General features: G+C 43.9%; 7 protein-coding genes across 7 annotated transcripts; 4 read left to right on the top strand and 3 right to left on the bottom strand.

Annotated features, from left to right (window-relative positions):
• Nucleotides 1-1,032: 1,032 nt before the first annotated feature.
• TRIVIDRAFT_192704 (uncharacterized protein) lies at nt 1,033-2,004 on the top strand (the record flags this gene model as incomplete). The annotated part of the gene is made up of 3 exons (XM_014099170.1): nt 1,033-1,103; nt 1,402-1,545; nt 1,755-2,004. 3 exons carry the CDS (start codon nt 1,033-1,035, stop codon nt 2,002-2,004), a joined length of 465 nt encoding a protein of 154 aa, XP_013954645.1.
• A 211-nt stretch (nt 2,005-2,215) lies between these two features.
• TRIVIDRAFT_49025 (carbohydrate esterase family 8 protein) lies at nt 2,216-3,539 on the bottom strand (the record flags this gene model as incomplete). Its single annotated transcript, XM_014099169.1, has 3 exons — nt 2,216-2,718; nt 2,779-2,851; nt 2,907-3,539. The coding sequence occupies 3 exons, from the start codon at nt 3,537-3,539 to the stop codon at nt 2,216-2,218; spliced, it is 1,209 nt and encodes a 402-aa protein (XP_013954644.1).
• A 1,160-nt stretch (nt 3,540-4,699) lies between these two features.
• TRIVIDRAFT_48906 (glycoside hydrolase family 28 protein) lies at nt 4,700-6,294 on the top strand (the record flags this gene model as incomplete). The annotated part of the gene is made up of 5 exons (XM_014099168.1): nt 4,700-5,320; nt 5,395-5,457; nt 5,514-5,960; nt 6,014-6,115; nt 6,169-6,294. The coding sequence occupies 5 exons, from the start codon at nt 4,700-4,702 to the stop codon at nt 6,292-6,294; spliced, it is 1,359 nt and encodes a 452-aa protein (XP_013954643.1).
• A 2,586-nt stretch (nt 6,295-8,880) lies between these two features.
• Nucleotides 8,881-9,564, bottom strand: TRIVIDRAFT_68982 (uncharacterized protein; the record flags this gene model as incomplete). The annotated part of the gene is made up of 3 exons (XM_014099167.1): nt 8,881-9,166; nt 9,197-9,291; nt 9,427-9,564. 3 exons carry the CDS (start codon nt 9,562-9,564, stop codon nt 8,881-8,883), a joined length of 519 nt encoding a protein of 172 aa, XP_013954642.1.
• Nucleotides 9,565-10,702: 1,138 nt separating this feature from the next.
• On the top strand, nt 10,703-11,168 carry TRIVIDRAFT_223771 (uncharacterized protein; the record flags this gene model as incomplete). The annotated part of the gene is made up of 2 exons (XM_014099166.1): nt 10,703-11,048; nt 11,104-11,168. 2 exons carry the CDS (start codon nt 10,703-10,705, stop codon nt 11,166-11,168), a joined length of 411 nt encoding a protein of 136 aa, XP_013954641.1.
• Nucleotides 11,169-11,474: 306 nt separating this feature from the next.
• Nucleotides 11,475-12,146, bottom strand: TRIVIDRAFT_49052 (uncharacterized protein; the record flags this gene model as incomplete). Its single annotated transcript, XM_014099165.1, has 1 exon — nt 11,475-12,146. The coding sequence occupies one exon, from the start codon at nt 12,144-12,146 to the stop codon at nt 11,475-11,477; it is 672 nt and encodes a 223-aa protein (XP_013954640.1).
• Nucleotides 12,147-13,037: 891 nt separating this feature from the next.
• On the top strand, nt 13,038-15,985 carry TRIVIDRAFT_68980 (Hypothetical protein; the record flags this gene model as incomplete). Its single annotated transcript, XM_014099164.1, has 2 exons — nt 13,038-14,346; nt 14,412-15,985. 2 exons carry the CDS (start codon nt 13,038-13,040, stop codon nt 15,983-15,985), a joined length of 2,883 nt encoding a protein of 960 aa, XP_013954639.1.
• Between the last annotated feature and the right edge of the window lie 1,902 nt (nt 15,986-17,887).

Below are 17,887 nucleotides of genomic sequence, written 5' to 3'. Positions count from 1 at the left end.
GCGGCATTAATTCATACCGTTAATTGGTATTTGATTCGCGATGTCAATCGTTTAACTCAGTGAGTGAAATACTTTTGACTTTCGTATTCTACATTCTGTGTCACATAAGAAAAGTAACTTTCTTGTGGATTGAGATCATGTGCTGATATATCATTGCACAAACAGACTGATAAGGGAACTTGTGGGTGAACTCAACTTTTCAATTATTATTATTCGTGAAAACAATATTGAAAGCAGTCAATAATGCCTGTATCGATTAGCATGAGCCAACTAGGGCCATAATGACCACGTACCAGTATTATCATCATAAAGCTTTTGAGTTTGTGCTACGGTGTGTAAGTGTTAAGGGCGGATAAGGAACCACATGACATCAGAAACAAGCAAATAAATGAGAACCTATAGGATATTAGTCTCCACAAGTATATCACCTCTGTTTATTTACTGTTTTCTTGGGTTTGCCAAACGAGCAATCAAGCGGCTAGGGAAACGTTCCTTACAGCGGTGAGAGGATCGATACTCAATGGCAAGAGAAAGCCTGGGCCGAGATATTGGTATAGATTGTCCCTGTAGCTAATTAGTATTATTCTTTTGGAATTATCATGTACCATTATGATTTGGCATCTTTTATTTCTGTCCTTTTGTTTTGCTGACTCTTCTTTCTGTTCACCCAGCAGCATAGTGTATTCCCTTTAGCTTACTATAATGCTCAGGAACATTACTTGGCGTGCCCCGTATGGGAACTTCTGGCCCGTGCTTCCGTAATGCGATGGATGCATTTCACCACTGTTGTCCATGGACTATGCGCAAGCGATGCAATATATGAAACTCGAATCCACCCTGGAAAACAACCTTCGTATTTGCTACGGAAAGTTACCGAATCACCCCCTTACTTTGCGTGTATGCAGGGAGTTGCGGATTCATCCAAAGGGTACTGGAACTGATGGAGTAATTCAAAACCCGGAATGTTTAAAAAGTATATTTAACCGTGTCCCTGGTTCTTCTGCCTGCATCTGTCTTGTTGGCGGTTGAAACATGTCTTATCGGCCCCGCTCTTTCAGCTCCCCATTTAGTCCTCCCCCTTTCCCCTATTGGCGCGCATACAGGTTTCTTATATACCAATTGAAAAGGCCCGAACATTCTGAATCTCAGGGAATGCTCTGTGGATTTCAATCTATATTCTCACAGAAACATTATAGTGCACTGTCCTTTTATTCGGTTGTTAAGCAGTCAACTTTCACTCGCATACATTCACTTCCCCCACTCTACTAGGTAAGCACATCGACATGTATTTCATGGTAATCGCGGTACTTACCGTCCTCCCGATCCTTGCGGTTGCCAATTTCATTAACGCCCACAAGGTCTTTGGCCGCCCCGCCAACCCACGATCGTCCGCCTTGATAGCTGGGGCCCAACGAAGAGCCGTCTCACGAATGTTATAACGACCATTACTCCGGGCAAGGCGCCCACCACCCAAACTGGCAAGGGCTTTTTTTGGCCCGGGATTTCCAACGGCACGGGGGACTTAATACGGACAACGCTTGAGTCGTGACCAAGCAACAGCTGGTGCGGCGCCTCGACAGGAGAGTGGTGCATTCGCTGCAGCGTGTTTAGGTCTTTCGGCCTATAGATGGCACAGCTGACGTTGTAGCCGGATCAACGCCTGTGGAGATCGTCTGTGCCCTCCAGAGTGATGGCGAGACATAGATACAGACGGCGACAAATGCGAACACAGGCGCCGTTTTATCTACATCCAGCCACAATGCGGGCCCGTACACGACGGGGTACGGTATAGGGACAGGGACAGGGACAAAGCGTGATGGCGGGTGCAGTAGCACGATTGCTGCGCAGACGTATATTAACACTGTTATTGCACTTCATGATGCCGATGAAAATTTCGGCAGCACGATCTCCACTAGCCAGGGTGCGACCTACTCCGGCCTGTCTCACAGCTCGGACTACAAGACGTGGACGATTGCCAAAAATAACGTCTCGGCGATGAAGTGAGAGATGTAAGTGATAGAATGAGAGATTTAGTCAGGGGGGAAAAGTTTAATTATTCGCATTTGAATGAAACCAAATAATCACACTTACATTGTATGTGAGGCAAGCCTAGATAAAATTAACAAGCTCAAAAGTTATTTGCCTCGGGGGCCATTAAAAAGAAAAGGAGCCTTTATCTGTATAACTCTTATAGTCCTTTTCTTATACTTTCTTATTACCAAGTATAACAACCGGCATCAATCCAAGCAATGTTCGGCTGTGAGCCTGTTGGTGTCATAAAAACATCTCTGGGTGTCCGATATTGTCTGGCCTGATTAACTCTTAAGAGCGTGGTAATGTTACCGGCCAGACGCCCACTTGTATTGAAGCCAGGCCCATAATCTTCATACTCAGCCATTAAGGTCCCTTTACCGTAGTTCGATCCATTCGTGAATGGGGCTCCGCCGGACCATGTTTTGTACCCTCCTGGCGAGATACTTGCATCCAACCTGGTATTTAAAAATACACTACGGTGGAGATTATTCCAAGGTCGACCAAGGTAACACTTTCCAACTATTGATGCTGCAATTGAAGAATTCGCTGCGTTGACAAATGAATCGGATATGTAGATTCCGTATTTATTGGAGAAAGTCGTGTTTGTACCCTTCCAGGCGGTAATGCCACCGCCGCAAGATCGAAGTGTAAGATTGGAATGTTGCACCCATCCTGTCCCAAAACCTGTCGCGGCAGTGTTAAAATTCATCCGGCTCACTCAAAATCATTGCCGATATGACGTACCGTAAAGAAAGTCTACCTGTCCTGCAATCTCATTACGGTAGAAGTAAGCATTCCCAAGCTTACCAACGTAAACCTAGTATGTACTGGTTAGCCAGTATGAGTCAAAGCCGTGAGATCAACTGTCTTACCGTGTCCTGATAGCTGTAGATGCCGCACCAGTAGAACCCAGCATTAGCGTAACTTATGCTAACAGCTAGAGACTGGGCAGCGGCATATTCGGCATACACGTTACGAAAGTCGATATTATAAGCACTGAATTTTACACAGCCAAATGGAGTATTGGGGGGCACTGGATAGCCAGTAGGACCGGAACCTGTTAGACTAGATTCGAGGGTTGGTGCAACCGTTAGAACGGCTGTAAATGCATTGTCCGTGTATCGGCCGTTGACATTAGCAGCGGCCCAATGAATTTGCACTTGGTTTTGACTTTGTATTGTTGGATGAGGCGTTTGGCCAAGCAAAGTTACCGGCCCAGGGCGGGTGATGTTGAGCTGCTCCCCATAATTTCCAGGGAGAATCAAGATAACTTGATGTGACATGTCATGAGGTAATGAGTCAATTGCGGACTGGATCGTGTTAAATTGCGCATCATGGCTACCTGATGCAGAAACCAAAATTGTTCCATTAGGACAGTTGGCTAGGGGGTCCGGAGATGGTATCTGGCAGTCGACATATGCAGCTGGGGCGGCCAAGACAATAAAGCTGAGAGCTTGCACAACCAAGCTTACCTGGATGACCAGATTCCAGCAGATGTTGCCCATAGCAGAAGATTTGGCGGAATAGTGTGAAACAATTACAGAGATTATGAGTCGTTACAAATTGAATATTTATGAACTGGCTACACTACGGCTGTGGGAGCAGGTTACTGCTAGGACGCCTATATTTAAAGAAATTAGTTGTCAACTTTGAACTTCTGAATTATCAGAGTCACATGAAAACAAATAGGTCCTAATTTCTTTCCTTTTATCGTGTTTCATGCCAATTGGTGGAAAAAGGATTGAAGAGACTGTACATTAGTAAAGGCTATTAGAAGGGTGGACTTTTGCATGCATGTTGCTAGGTTGTGGAACGCTTGTTTAGTTGGCAGCAATACGTGATATAACCTATATTACATGTTTCTATTAATTACTCCTATTGATTTAATATAATACTAGCCTAAACCCTGTTGCTAGATAAAGCTGCTATACCGTAATGTGGCCGCCATGTGTGAACATTGAACTACGTGGGTATCATATGATTCCTCTAATACGAGCTAGAGGATCGGGGTAATTTGTTACAAGAAACCGATGTGAGCAGCGACACATCTAAGCCATTACGTGGCAAATTCACCGCCTTAATTACTATCCTGTGTGATGTAATAAAAGGCCCGTCATGCGATGTGGTTTGACTTGTGGATGGATGCGTTGCGGAAATTTCCATATGTGCGTCGGTAATACTACGCCGAGTATTCGGTCTCTTTCTCCATACTGATTATTCAGGTCTCCTTCTCCATTCGTGGGAATTTTCAAATTTCCTCTCAGGCAAAATACAATTGACGCACTTCCCGTTCCCATCTAAACTGCGGAGCTAGATTTATTTGATCATGTTGATCTTGGGGTTCCATGTGATTTGCACTATATCTCCACAGTTTGGGGGGTTCGGTAAGAAAGTGCCGTATAGTCCCTGCAACTGTACCCTGGTAAAGGTATCCTACAGGGTCTGGAGACCTACAGTATGATGATTGCGTCTACTACGCCGCTAATGGGCCAAATTTTATTAAACAGCATGAATACCACCCACAAATGTAGATATTTACCGACCTTGGATAGCAAATTTCGCTATAGCCATTTCTTTGAAGTGCTCTCGTAAGCCCCATATCAGATGTGCCCAAAATCCAATGTTCATTTGCTAAGAAAGGGTGGTCACTTCTCAAGTCTTCAAGATGCAGCTTTACAGGTCCATTACCTTCGTTTTTACGCCAGCAATTCTTACCCTGGCAGGGCTAGCTAGTTCTTCCGACGCTTTTGATGGTCAATCACGAAGAGGTTCACACGTTGATCGGCCAAACATAAAGCCACACCCTCTCCATCCAGGCAAACAGTTCCCTCATTCTCCTCCCCGTGACGCTTCTAAGTATTGCTTCGTCAAGCCTAGTTGCTCCCACATTGACGACTCTCCTAATATTCTCGAAGCATTTCAGAGATGCAATCATGGAGGGACAGTCGTTTTCGACGCGACCTATATCATCGCCTCGCCCTTAGATTTAACCTTTCTCGATAGAGTTGATGTGGCAATTTTAGGCACGATTGGCTTCAACAACAACATCAGTTACTGGACAGAACACTCTTTCAAGTATGAGTATCAGAACTCCTCAGCAATGTGGAGGTTCGGAGGAAAGGATGTGAACATCTACGGCCTTGGCGACGGCCTGATTGATGGAAACGGTCAGGCCTGGTATGATGCTTTCGCGGCAAATCCTTCACTCCAGAGACCTATCTTGTTTGTTCTTGATGGTCTTCACGGCGGCTCAGTCAGCGGCCTGCAGATGAAAAACCCACCTATGGTACGTTCAATGACGCAAGAAATGCTGAAGCCACGCTTCATTATAGCCCACCGTTACTTACAAATCTTCTAAAGTGGTTCAATTTCATAGCGAATAGCTCTGAAATAGTTGTGAGCGACATCAAATTGAATGTAGAGGTAAGCACAAGTAATTTCTCGTGCGAGTTCTCACCACTTACAAATTGTTGAAACAGAGCACAAACGGCAATCCAGCAAAGAACACGGATGGCTGGGATACGTATCGCTCTGACTCTATTGTCCTACAAGACTCTATCATTAACAATGGGGATGACTGTGTGTCTTTCAAGCCAAATAGTACCAATATTGTTGTGCAGGGCCTTCAATGCAACGGCTCACACGGTATCTCAGTCGGTTCATTGGGTCAGTACATTAACGAGTTTGACATTGTCGAGAATGTCTATGTTTATAACATATCCATGAGTAATGCCTCAGATGGGGCACGAATCAAGGTTTGGCCAGGGTCTTACACTCCATTTCAACCGTCTTTATCTGGGGGTGGCGGCTCAGGATACGTTATGAACGTGACGTACGATGGTCTATACAATTCAAATAATGACTGGGCAATTGAGCTTACTCAGTGCTACGGGTCTACAAATCTCACCTTGTGCAATGAGTACCCAGTAAGTTAAGATTCCTATCCTGGCGACCTCGTCACTAATATCGTGCTTGACAGTCAAATATGACCATCTCCAACGTCATATTTAAAAATATGTGGGGAACTACGTCAAAGAAGTACGACCCCAAGGTCGGCACACTGGTGTGCAGCACGCCCTCGGTTAGTTTTGAAAGTATGCCTCTAATGGCACGTATCTAACATCTGCGACTTAGACGTGCAGCAATATACGAGCTCAAAACATTACGGTACAGCCTCCTTCTGGGAAGCCGGCGCAATGGATTTGCAACAATGTGAATAATACACTCCTAGATATAAACTGTGTTGCACAGGAGAGTTAGCTCAATGGGAAAACTAGTGGGCTTAAAGTGCATAACACAAGTCGCAGATGAAGATAGGGGAGAATCTGGCTTCGCTGTCTACTGATTTGCCACTGCATAGGTACTTTAACCAGCTCCTTCCAAGTAAATTACAAGTAGACTCACACTGCGTGTGATGTGTTTTATTCTATATCATCACTAATCGTAAACATATTATTTATCACTTTACTTTTACGCCGCCGTCTCCGAAGTTGGGGGCACAGATAATTGCCGAGGCTGCCTACTAGTTAGGTCATAAACTGCGACACGCGAGGTTGGAAGTTGACTGACGGATAGGCAAGCTAGTACCAAAATACTAAGCAGTTCCGCGAGATGAAAATATATGCATGTTGAAGTAGAACAACAGCACTATGAAGAGCGCCACTCTTGTGTGTGCATTAGCATTTTCCTGGAACCAATTTTTTGCCACCCACTTGATAATTAGGCATATGAACCCCACTGAAATGTGCTCCTAATGTGCACAGCACAACGCTCAGGTGATGATGGAATGACGGGTTGTGCAGAATATTTGTAATGTTTTCTGACGTCAACTTCTTATTACAGTAGATTAACCTCAGCGGGTGGAAATATTGAATCTCTATGAGAGCTTTTAATATGTGACCATTTAAGCTCGCCAATGTACATGTGACACTCGGTTGTGAACCCGAGTTCAACCAAGCTACAATATTGTACATTATACATTTTTCTCATATACCTTGCAAACACGTCCACTTCTACGAGTTGGTTCACCCACAATGATATTTGGGACCACTCTACTAGGCAATTTCCCGTGCTATCTTATATCGAAGAGTATTCAATAACGTCGACTCCCTGGCAAAAACTAGTCCATTCCATCATTGGTATGCCGAAGGTTGCAACTTCCACAACGCAAATGTGGTTGTATATCCTGGAGGTGATAACATATGGAATCGGATGAAGGAATTGTTTGGACAATTTGTTGCAGTTCATCATGAGGTGATTTCGGTTCGATTGCTCGATGCTACAGACATAGATGTAGCTGCCTAAAGGGCTGCCCAATGGGTTATCTTGGAAGCTCACACTTCATTCACCGTGAAGGACCAGCTCTCATCTTATGACACAATTGTTGTTCCACGATTACTAACGTTCCTCGTTGGTTACAGCGAAGTTGATGGCCAAGGAACAGATGGATTGCAGATCCTACAAGCCAAAGTTTGGCGGGATAGTGGTGAATTGGGGCGGCAGCTGAAGGCGAGACGTGAGTAATAACATAATTGCTTCTTAATATCAACAGTTAGCAGCAGCGGCTATAATATCCACTGCTAGATAGTCTATGTTTGATTAATAGAGACTTATAAGCAGTCTTTCGCCTGAGTTCCCCTTTGAATAGGTGGATTTGTGAAAAAGTAGTAACTCAATGTTATTTAAGCAAAATTAGAATCAGCGAATATGGAAAAGTAACTACAAGGTAAATTACCAAAATTATATTCTCCATCCTTGAAGGTTCAATGCGAATCTTCAGAATAGTACTGATAGCGATGCCAGCCGCTCACAGGTATGGCCAAAAAAAGCGGCGAGTTTAAGCCAATATTCCATTAATTAAAATCCCAACTAAGGATAAATCGGCAACAGACTAATTCTTCAGAGCTTTGTTCGCGACAATGTCATTTGGTTACTCTCTACAGCAAGTATGAAAGCCTCAGGGTAATATATAATCGCAGGGAATGCTGGTAAGGGAGTAACAACTTTGGTTGAGGGAGGGTAAAGGAATATTCTGGTTCTAATCTTATTTAGACCTATTGTCCGAGTAAAAGGCTCCGATGTTTGAAGCAGATATGGAGATTTCGAATCCAACTTAAGGGAGGAACCAAGCTCATAGCATCACTTGGCGGTGAGAATCAACCGAATCCATAAACGTATTCCGGTCAATCCTCCTGCTTTTCGTTGGGCTTATGGCAAATTTAGACGGTCCTAGTAATCCAAATCTAGATACTGGAAATTCCTTTCCAATTCGCCAGGTCCAAATGGAGAGCCTTTTAAGTTGTACTTCTGAGAGAGCTCTTTCCAGGCGTGTTGGGTTTTCGGTTGCTCTACCCATTGGACAAATGTGTACTTGAATCGAATGGTGGGCGGTGAGCCGAACCTACGCCTTGTTGGTAGAAATTATGCAAAGAGGACAGTATAAGTACTCTCGTGGCGGCTTATGGGGCATTCTAGCTCCTTGGAACCCGGTGGTATCATCTTCAGAGTACGTGAAGTCCATTCCATACCATCTTGCTAGCTCTATCCACAATCTTCCACACGTAAATGGTGATCCATCAGCTGCGTTAAATGCTTCATTCCCAGACAGCTCATTTAGAACGACATATTCCGACAAAAACTGGTGAGTATCGCACTCGACTGCACTAGCTCTTTCTCCCAAGCCACTGTATCACCAGGTCATACAAGCTTCTCTTCTTTGTGTTTCTGAACTGCTATATAGACAGCTAGTGTACAAGCTGAATTCATCGCGGAGTCTCCAACTTCCCCAAGTATAATCTAAGGGCAGACTATATTCCATTGAGCGGTATTTTCACAACAGTATTGGAACTAGGTGTCTTCCTGCACATAGTAGAAATTTGGCTCAATGAGAACCCGTGGGTCGGATTCGACTGCCGGCGAATTGACTAGAGCATAGTATAGTCCAGATTTCTTTGCACCAGTCGTGAGGAGAAATCGCTTTGGCTTGATAGAGGCAAGTTGGAGTGCGTCGAGACAGCTTTGGAGGAGTTTTCCTTCGAAAATTAGCAAATACTCCCATTTGGAGATACGAGTAGAAAATACTATTAGCTCGACACATTCCTTCAGCATTGGGCCATGACTCATAATCGACAGGCTAGAGCTGGATATAGGCAAAAAAAATTACCACATCGCTATTCGTGTGAGCACCCTCAAAAGATTGGAGATGTAGCGTCCCACATGCGCCCGTATCTGGTGATGCTTAAGGAGCTCTGCAGTATCCTTGGGGTTTTAGAGGAAGTATATTTGTGAATGCTTCATATTTCCGCCAAGTTTTGGAGAAGAGCCTGTCCGAGAACAACGCGACATAGCGATCACTTGCTCCCATTGCTCAGGAGCTTGAGACAGCACACGCACCATGTTGTTGCCAGAGATTCCATTCGCTCCGAACACGAGAGCATTAGAACCTTTAACAGACGGAGAATAGGTGGGTAGTCCGTAGTTTATTCCTCTGCTCTTGACAGTGAGGGAGGTAGTTGGATAGCTGGAAGACATTGTGGACATCTCGCTCGACATGTTTCTATAAGAAATCTAATCACATAGTTCTTAATGGAAATGCAAAAGGAAGGGACAATGTATATTATATAAGACCATTCAAAGGTAGGGGCATTGCCTTCTATTGAACGACCTATCACAGCATTGAACTTTCTATCTTGATATTAAATTTAATCTTTATAAAAGACGGTTATCCTTTTGCCTAAACTTCCCCGTGGGGAATCCGATGTATACTGAGCCTAGTCAAGATAACTTTCTAGAGTAGGTTTATAAAAGTTGAGACGAACAATGTTCTTTTGGTGACTAATCAGAAGGAATTGCTGTTTATCGAGTTGGAACTTTTGCCATCGTATTTGCATCGGTAGTGGCACTTGTTGTTTATATGATGCAGAAAACTTTAGCATTCCCCCTATTTCTACCACGAAACGCTCCCCGCATCTACTCGAGAATCCCATGCCATACAAAAGCAATAATAATTTATATTTGCACTTGTGGCTTATTTAAATACAAAACTAGCCTCTTTTTTCAATGCAGCCTCCAAAGAACATAGTTGCACGATAGAAACAGAAAAAAAAAGGAATGCCTCGCTTCCAGAGTTCTTTTGATGATGCAGACCTATTCAATCGGGATTATATGCTCTATTATGTTCCGGAAACATACAATTCACCCGCTAAATACGGCACCAAGAGTCAACCAACCCTGATTTTCTTACATCAATGGCCATTGTCAGCAATGTGGGAGCCTTTAGTGGTGCAGTTTAGTGAGACTTGTGGATTTCGCTGTATTTTGCTGAGACCGACACGACTTCGGGAGCAATAACTAGAATGATGCGCAACCAAATCGCACGTAGATTGGCTATGGTGAATTTGCCAATGATGTTGTTGATCTTTTCGAAAAGTTGAGATTGGGAAAGTTTCTTTTTATAGCCGCCAGCATGGGAGGCGGAGAATCGCTGCTGGCATACATATCTAACTAGCATATCCGTCAAAATTACCAATTATGTGTTGCTTATCTATAGGAATATTATGCAAACTTCTGGCTAACTCTTACGACGTTTGAAAGGGTTTCGTATGCATGAATACATCCCTTCCTTATCCTGCTGCTATATCCAAGTTCCTCAAGCAACGTCTAGAGAATCATGGAACCAGGTTATAGCTGGCATACGTCGGGACCGTCCAAGCTTTTTTCTGAGACATTCAAGAGGCCTTTTGGGATAGGAGAGAATGAAGTTCTTGACAAGACACTTAAACAGATCGAACGCATGACAGAGACCACCGATGCTGTTGCTATTGAGCGTTCCATACAGTGTTTTACCCATGTTCATTTTAATGAGAAGCTGGCGGTTCTGAGGCAGGAGTCTGAAGTCTTCATTCTACTCTCTCATGCCGGCTCGGATGCTGGCACACCGTTGGAGGTGAGTGCAGGCCACGTGAAACAGGTCGTTCCAAGACCAACCCTCAAAGGGTATGCGAAAAGAAGCCATAGTAAGTTCAAATTTTCTTTTTGTTAAGTGGTTCTAGGCTAACGCTTTGCTAATAGTTCTTATCAGCACTCATATGAATAACATTTTGACCGATATCCTCGACTTTGTGGGTTCGATATGAGCCTCCACAACAATTCCCCGCAGAGACAGGGCACAGCAGCTTGCTAAATATCAGATACACTGAATTTGTATCTAGAATTGATTTGGCTGTATAGAGGATATATATATTTGTTATTTTGTTTACCATAGGTGTTTGCCAAGTCTCTGGCTGCTAAAGCAAACTTATGGAACTAAATCGGCATGACTGTCGTTAAATTGTAGTAGTATGTTTCAGCGGAATTAATAAGACATATAGAGACTACGGCATTTCCAAAAGAAAAAAAATATGTTCCAAATCGTCCTTATCCCCAACTTTGTCTATAGGTACTTACTTGGTTAGAAAGTACCTGAACGCTTTCAGATCCACGTTAATCTCTGTGTTTCTAAGATCGGGTTCTGTCCAAGTCAGGAAGTTCTCGAACCCAGACTTCTCGAGAACTCTCTGACTACCAATGTTGTCTGCGACTGCCCACGTCACAATCTGCTCCAGAACCGGCCCATCTCCATCACGAAGTGTTCGCACATCAACCTCAATCTCCGCATCTTCTCGAGGTAGATTGCGCCACATGTCCAGCCATGACTGGAGAAACTCAGTTACAATTCCCTGATTCCAGAATTCCTTACGAATCATGTAGCCAATTATCGGCCAGCCAAACATGGAAGTAAATCTGTAGCAGCCGCCAGTACCAATCATCTCGCCCGTTTCCTTGAGACAGATAGCAAAATTAAACGTTTCTTCATCCTTTGGTGGAAGGAATAAATCCAGCCGTCGCTGCGTCTCCTCCAGATCTTTGTCGATTCTCCCCTGAGGGTTATTTGCCATTACTTCCGGCTGCGTGCGCAACACGTGCAAACTCTCAAGGTCCTCGGGAACAATAGACCGAATAATTAAGCGACCGGTCGTGACTGGCTGACGGCTAGAGTTTAGTGGTGTTGGACGGATGGGCAAGGTCGTCTTCACCAAAACCCGGTCTGGCTTGGAATTTGGTAAGGATGCCATGATTGCTTTCTCGCTTGCAGAGGTTTTATATCTGCCGATGAAAGTACACCTGGGCCTTCGTTCCAGACAACCTGATAACTTTCATGTAGGCTTGCGCCTGCGTTTTTGTACGTAGTTATGTTCTGTACGAACCTTATTATAATGCCTCAGACCTTCTTGTTCTACGATTGCCAAAATAGACAGGCATAAGAAACGGGCTAATTTCCACCCGACTATTACGGTAGGTGCTAATTATACAAAGGACTTTTCCGAAAGAAATGCCTCACCGCCCTTTATGGTATCACTAAAGTTAAGTGCCCCAAGCCAGTAAAAGCCCTTTTAAAAGAACCGGGTTAATTTTTTTTCTAGCAATCCATAAGCAAATACTCAACACAAGTGAATATTCCACCCTGCCTACATAGGTTTGTATACACCAAATATTTAGGTACACTCTGCCTACCACAACACTACTGAATACCTCATTATATATATATTTTTACATTAGAGTTAGATAATTCTATAGTTTCTAGGTATATGTGTATATTTTAGCTCCGCTTTTCATCCCTGCTACTCTGTAACAAGTTGTAGTGTATTGATGTCTTAGTCCCTGTTACTCTATATCCTGATCTTATAGTCAAACGCAATAAAGGCTCTATTTTAGGAATAAGGCTATTAGTTACAAACAGCATAGAGTGTAGTTCATGGAATTAATTACTTCATGTTATATCGAAATACCGCAGAAGTAATTAATGCGTCGGGTCTCCTGTTCACTAAATAATAACTGTCCCTGCTGTTGATGCGGGGTTCCCATAACTGCCACAAACGTAAAGGGACACGTAATGCAAATCAGCACAGTTTTTTCTCTGTAATATCAAAACCTCTCGATGCGTGTTTTGTTTTGAATATCTAACAATGCCTGTTTATTCTCTGGGCCCTGGTGGTATTACCACTAAGTTTCGCTCTAAGTCAAAGTCCCAGCAAAGAAAGAAGCGGGAAGAACCGCAGAAGCCAAAAGAGTACTCCACAACATTAGTGCCACATGATATTGCCTCATGGGAAGTGGCTCTGCAGGCCGGGATAGATCCTAATACCATATGGACGGAACAAGACTTAAAGCAAGAGTGGCTCGAACAAAAGTACAAATGGTGTAGTTGGAATACTCCAATCCATTTGACCCTGTTTTTGGAAGATTATGCTTCTGCCGAATTCCTCTTGAACTCCGGTGCTGATGTCAATCTATATAATGCATTGGGTAGGACGGCGTTAATGGAAGCGGTTCATAGCCATCGCAATAAGACAGTGGACTTCTTGATCGAGCATGGCGCAGATCTTAATGCTCCTGTTGTTGATCCAATGTTCCAAGAGACGACTTACTGGGATACGCACGAACAAATCGAAGTGGATACTCTCCCAATCTACGAAGCTATACGCTTTGCGGATGCGCATATGGTACAGAAGCTGGCTGAAGGTGGCGCTGATGTGAATCGTGCCTCACGGGATGGTTGGATGCCCTTGGATATTGCGTTGCTCGACAAGCAGGGTCCTACGATAGATGCTCTTCTCAAGCACGGAGGCCACCTTTCTAGTGTAGCCAGCAGTCGGATGCATTTTGGTGACAAGCTCCGCACCATGGCACGCAAGTTGTTTTCTGCATCGACTCATCGGGAGTTGTTCCCTTCTCAGGACCTCCTGAAAGTGTACTGGTGGGTTATATCGACACCAGACATCCAGGACATCTTATCTGCTCGGGATATAGATATATCCCTTACAAGTCGCCACCTGATCAAGAGCTTCTTTAACACTCTCTGTGAGATTGCCAAAACAGAGGACCTTCAAGTTAAAGAAAAGCCTTTCTGCTCCCAATGCGTCGCATTTCAGATGTGGGCTTGTCCAACATACGAAGCGCGACGTGATGCTCAGGACACTATCACGTATGATGATTGTGCTGTGTTTGAGCTTTACCCTTTGCGAGATCTCTTGGAAGAGTCGGCTCGTCTTGGCTGTCCGCTTTGTAGTATGATAGCTGATGGTATCGACAAGCAAGAGAGCTATCAACGACGCTGGCTAGACAATGAGAGTGAAACGAAAATCGAAAAATTTGATACGGAAGTGGTTGGAGCCGTATTACTTGAACTTGCCCGTCCAGGAAGTTCCTTTTACATGTTACGCATATTGATGGGTTCATCTCTCAACTTCGTTCTTCATTTAACCCATTTAGACGGTGAGTAGTACCACTTTATGTACAAGCACATGTTCATGTGACTCGATTAACAATTCGCCCTGGAGCAGAAGATACAATCCTCAACACATGTCACTATAACGACAGGAAGACCGAGACAAATTCTCCGGAAGCCTTCAAACTGGCTAAACATTGGCTTAGTACATGCGAGCTATCACATAAAACATGCAAGAAATTCTGCTTTGGAGAGATGCCTCTCCCAACCCGTGTCATTGATGTGGGGGACGAGACAAGAGCTCCGTTTCTGTTCAGAAGCCAAGGTTTGAAAGGCAGATACTGCGCTCTTTCCTACTGCTGGGGAAAAGCCACACCTTCTTCGAGTTTCTACAAGACGACGAAAGTAAACTTATCGAGCCACGAAAACACGATACCTCTCCACAAACTACCTACAACACTGCGGGATGCCATTGTAGTTGCTCGCAATCTTGGGTTCCAATACATCTGGATCGACGCCATCTGTATCGTTCAGGACGATGAAGCAGATTGGGCCTACGAGGCTGCAAAAATGCAGCACGTTTATGCTGGCGCATCGCTCACTATTTCGACTGTGGCTTCGAGTAGCAGTGAGGATGGCTTATTTCGGCTCCGTCAGACTCGCAACTCAACTGCAGTCTGCTTAAATTACAGAATACCCAAGGCATTCCGTGAATATGCGTGGCAAGCAGGATCGATGAGCCCCGAGGTCCCTGATTCGCCCATGTATCTCGTCGCGTGTCCCAATATCCTCCCTGCCATGGAGCTTTCCATGTCCGGACCCGTACACGAACGGGCATGGACGCTGCAGGAGCAAATGATGAGCACCCGGGTTTTGTACTATGGCCGTGGGACACTCTGGTGGGAGTGTTTCGATCTATACGCGTCCGAGGGCCAGCCCGGACCATTACGATTGTCAGATTACGCGCCCTGGGAAAGATATGAGACAAAGAACGCAGTTCGAGGGGCACGTACATACCAGTGGGGGGATGCAGATGTGTTTAAGCATTGGCAACAACTAGTATACGATTTTACTGGTCGAGCCATGACAGAGCGACGAGACCGGTTGACTGCCATCGTCGGCTTGGGCCATGCCATGGAACCATTTATGAAGAGCAAATTTGTTGCCGGTGTATGGTCAGGCGATCGGTTGCTAGAGAGTCTCTGCTGGGAAGTTCGTGTCCATGAACAATCGATGCGTAATCCTCAATTTCCGTCATGGTCCTGGGCCTCGGTGACTGCATTCGTTCTTTTCGACCTCACAGGCCATCACGAGGCATACGGAGCAATGCGACGCATTGCTGATGTCGTCTCTTTTGATGTGAATATTGCTGACGAGGCACAGACGGCAGTGACGGGCTCCATTACCCTTAAGGGGACAATCGGAAGACTAGCAAAGCCCGCGACATGGAATACAGACGAGTCATATATAGATCCGTACCGACAGGATTGCGAAGCTGACCCTATCAATCAATGCTGGTATATCGATGTTCTTGAATCTGATATGTGGACTCCAGCAAGACGCGTTCGGCTGTTATTGCACCAAGAAAACATTGAAACTCAAACGTTTAGGCGGATCGGAATTGGTCTGGGAGACAATGAGGGCTGCTCTGAAATTATGGAAAATGAGGTTATTGTACTTGTTTAGTACACTGTAACAAACTGTTTTATATACAGTAGCTATAATAAAAATATACCAAACAGAAGTATAGCGAACAGCATACATAAGGGGTATATTTATATCACTATTGGATAAACTACACTTTTAGTTTATATTAGTAAATAATTTAAACTAGTAAAACAATACTTTTACTCCCTATAGCTAACCTGACCAATTTTCTAATATAAACCTAAAGACTAATAAATAGTTATCCCTGAGGGATAGCTAACTTCGAATAACATATAGGTCCCGGTTTGTTACATAACGTCAAAAGCGGAAGGAGCATCCCTTGGCATTACTAAGCTAGAGTATGAACATGTAATTATTCGTAAGCCATAAATTAAGAGTAATCTTAACACTGGAATTCGGGCCATTTAGAGGTAAGGGTCCTGGCGTTGTGTTTGCTTTAATTATCCGAGTGCTTCCTGCTTATATCGGAGCTGGAAATGCTCTACCTGAGCCCTGCGTAGCGGCTCAGAAGGAGACCACTAAGTGATGAAACTAGAAAACAGCCGGAATCCCAGGCATGGCTCGGACACAATCAGCTAAAATGTCCGACAATTATGAGCTTGATGTAGTAAAAAGGGAGCTAGCGTAGCAGCCAGAGTAGAAGGCTAAAGTACCACACCAATCTTATTTCTGCCTCCCCACAAGGCAAACCCTTGAAGTTAGGAGGAAACACACCGTTACCCAGTCAAATACCCAGACATTATTACAAAAACATCAAAATAGTAATAGACTAGTAGGGTAAGAGGCTATAAGGGGTGATTCGATTCTCAGAATATTCAGGAAATAGCAGCCCTTGCTAATTACAGTATACTTGAGCTATCTACGCGTAGTAGGGAAACGTATTCTTATGTTAGCTGTGAATTTGGCGTGGCATGAGGATGTAGTTTTGGCAATGTGACGTCGTTTTGTTCCTACTAGTATGCTAGTAAGTGGAGCTTTTAAGCTCCTTATTCCCATGCTAAACCCGAACAAAAATCAATGACGGTTCACCTATACATTAGGAGGCAAAGAGTAAACACCCAGCTACAGCAGGTCTGACTGAACTTATTCTGGTACTAAGATACAAAGCGTTATAATATAGTAAGTAATTCTCGGATATAAAGCGGTAATACAGTCATTGCTAAATTTAGATTAAGCAATTTGTAATAACGTTAAAGGGCATTAAACATTTGCCTCCCATTGTAACTTTGGTTTGTAGCAGAAGTATAACCTTTGTGTTTTTTAATTTAACAAAGATTTCTCAACATCTACGTAGAAACATATGTTCAAGGAGCTTCACCCTAGTCAGAACTACTTGATTACACGCTAATATAGACCGCTGCAAATATTGGTTGGAGAGATACCGGCCTAGTCCGCACCATTGGTGTCTAAACGCTGAGCTCAAGGAGCGCTGGTTCATCCTTGAATATTATGCGCTATATTTTCAATTCAAAATTCCCACGGAACCGGTGAATTTGTTGAACAGTAGCCGAATAAAAGGATCTCTTTCCTATCCTTGGTGGGTTTAGGCTGGAGCCTATATCAGAAACGGAAAGTGCAGCAGTCATATGAAACTCATGTTGCTTAGTATTTGGAAGCCCAGTGAGTCATGCCTTCAACTTGATCACTAACAAAGATTACGAATTTGTCCGAGAAGCTTCCCAATCAAGTCAAACTGTGGATTACCGCCAAGATGATGCTAGACAATGGCATTCGACATAGGGCTCTCTCTAGGAAATATATAAGAAACCATATCCTATATTTTTACACGAATATAAACTACAGCAACAACTCGAGAACACCACCCAACCAGATTACAACAAAACAAAGCAAACTACAGAAAATAGGACGCAAACATAGATCTTGAAAATTGCCTATACAAGATGACTACCCACCAAACAG

The sequence above is a fragment of the Trichoderma virens genome (assembly GCF_000170995.1).
Source record: "Trichoderma virens Gv29-8 chromosome Unknown TRIVIscaffold_79, whole genome shotgun sequence".
NCBI lineage: Eukaryota > Fungi > Ascomycota > Sordariomycetes > Hypocreales > Hypocreaceae > Trichoderma > Trichoderma virens.
This window is presented reverse-complemented; position numbering and strand designations above follow the sequence as displayed.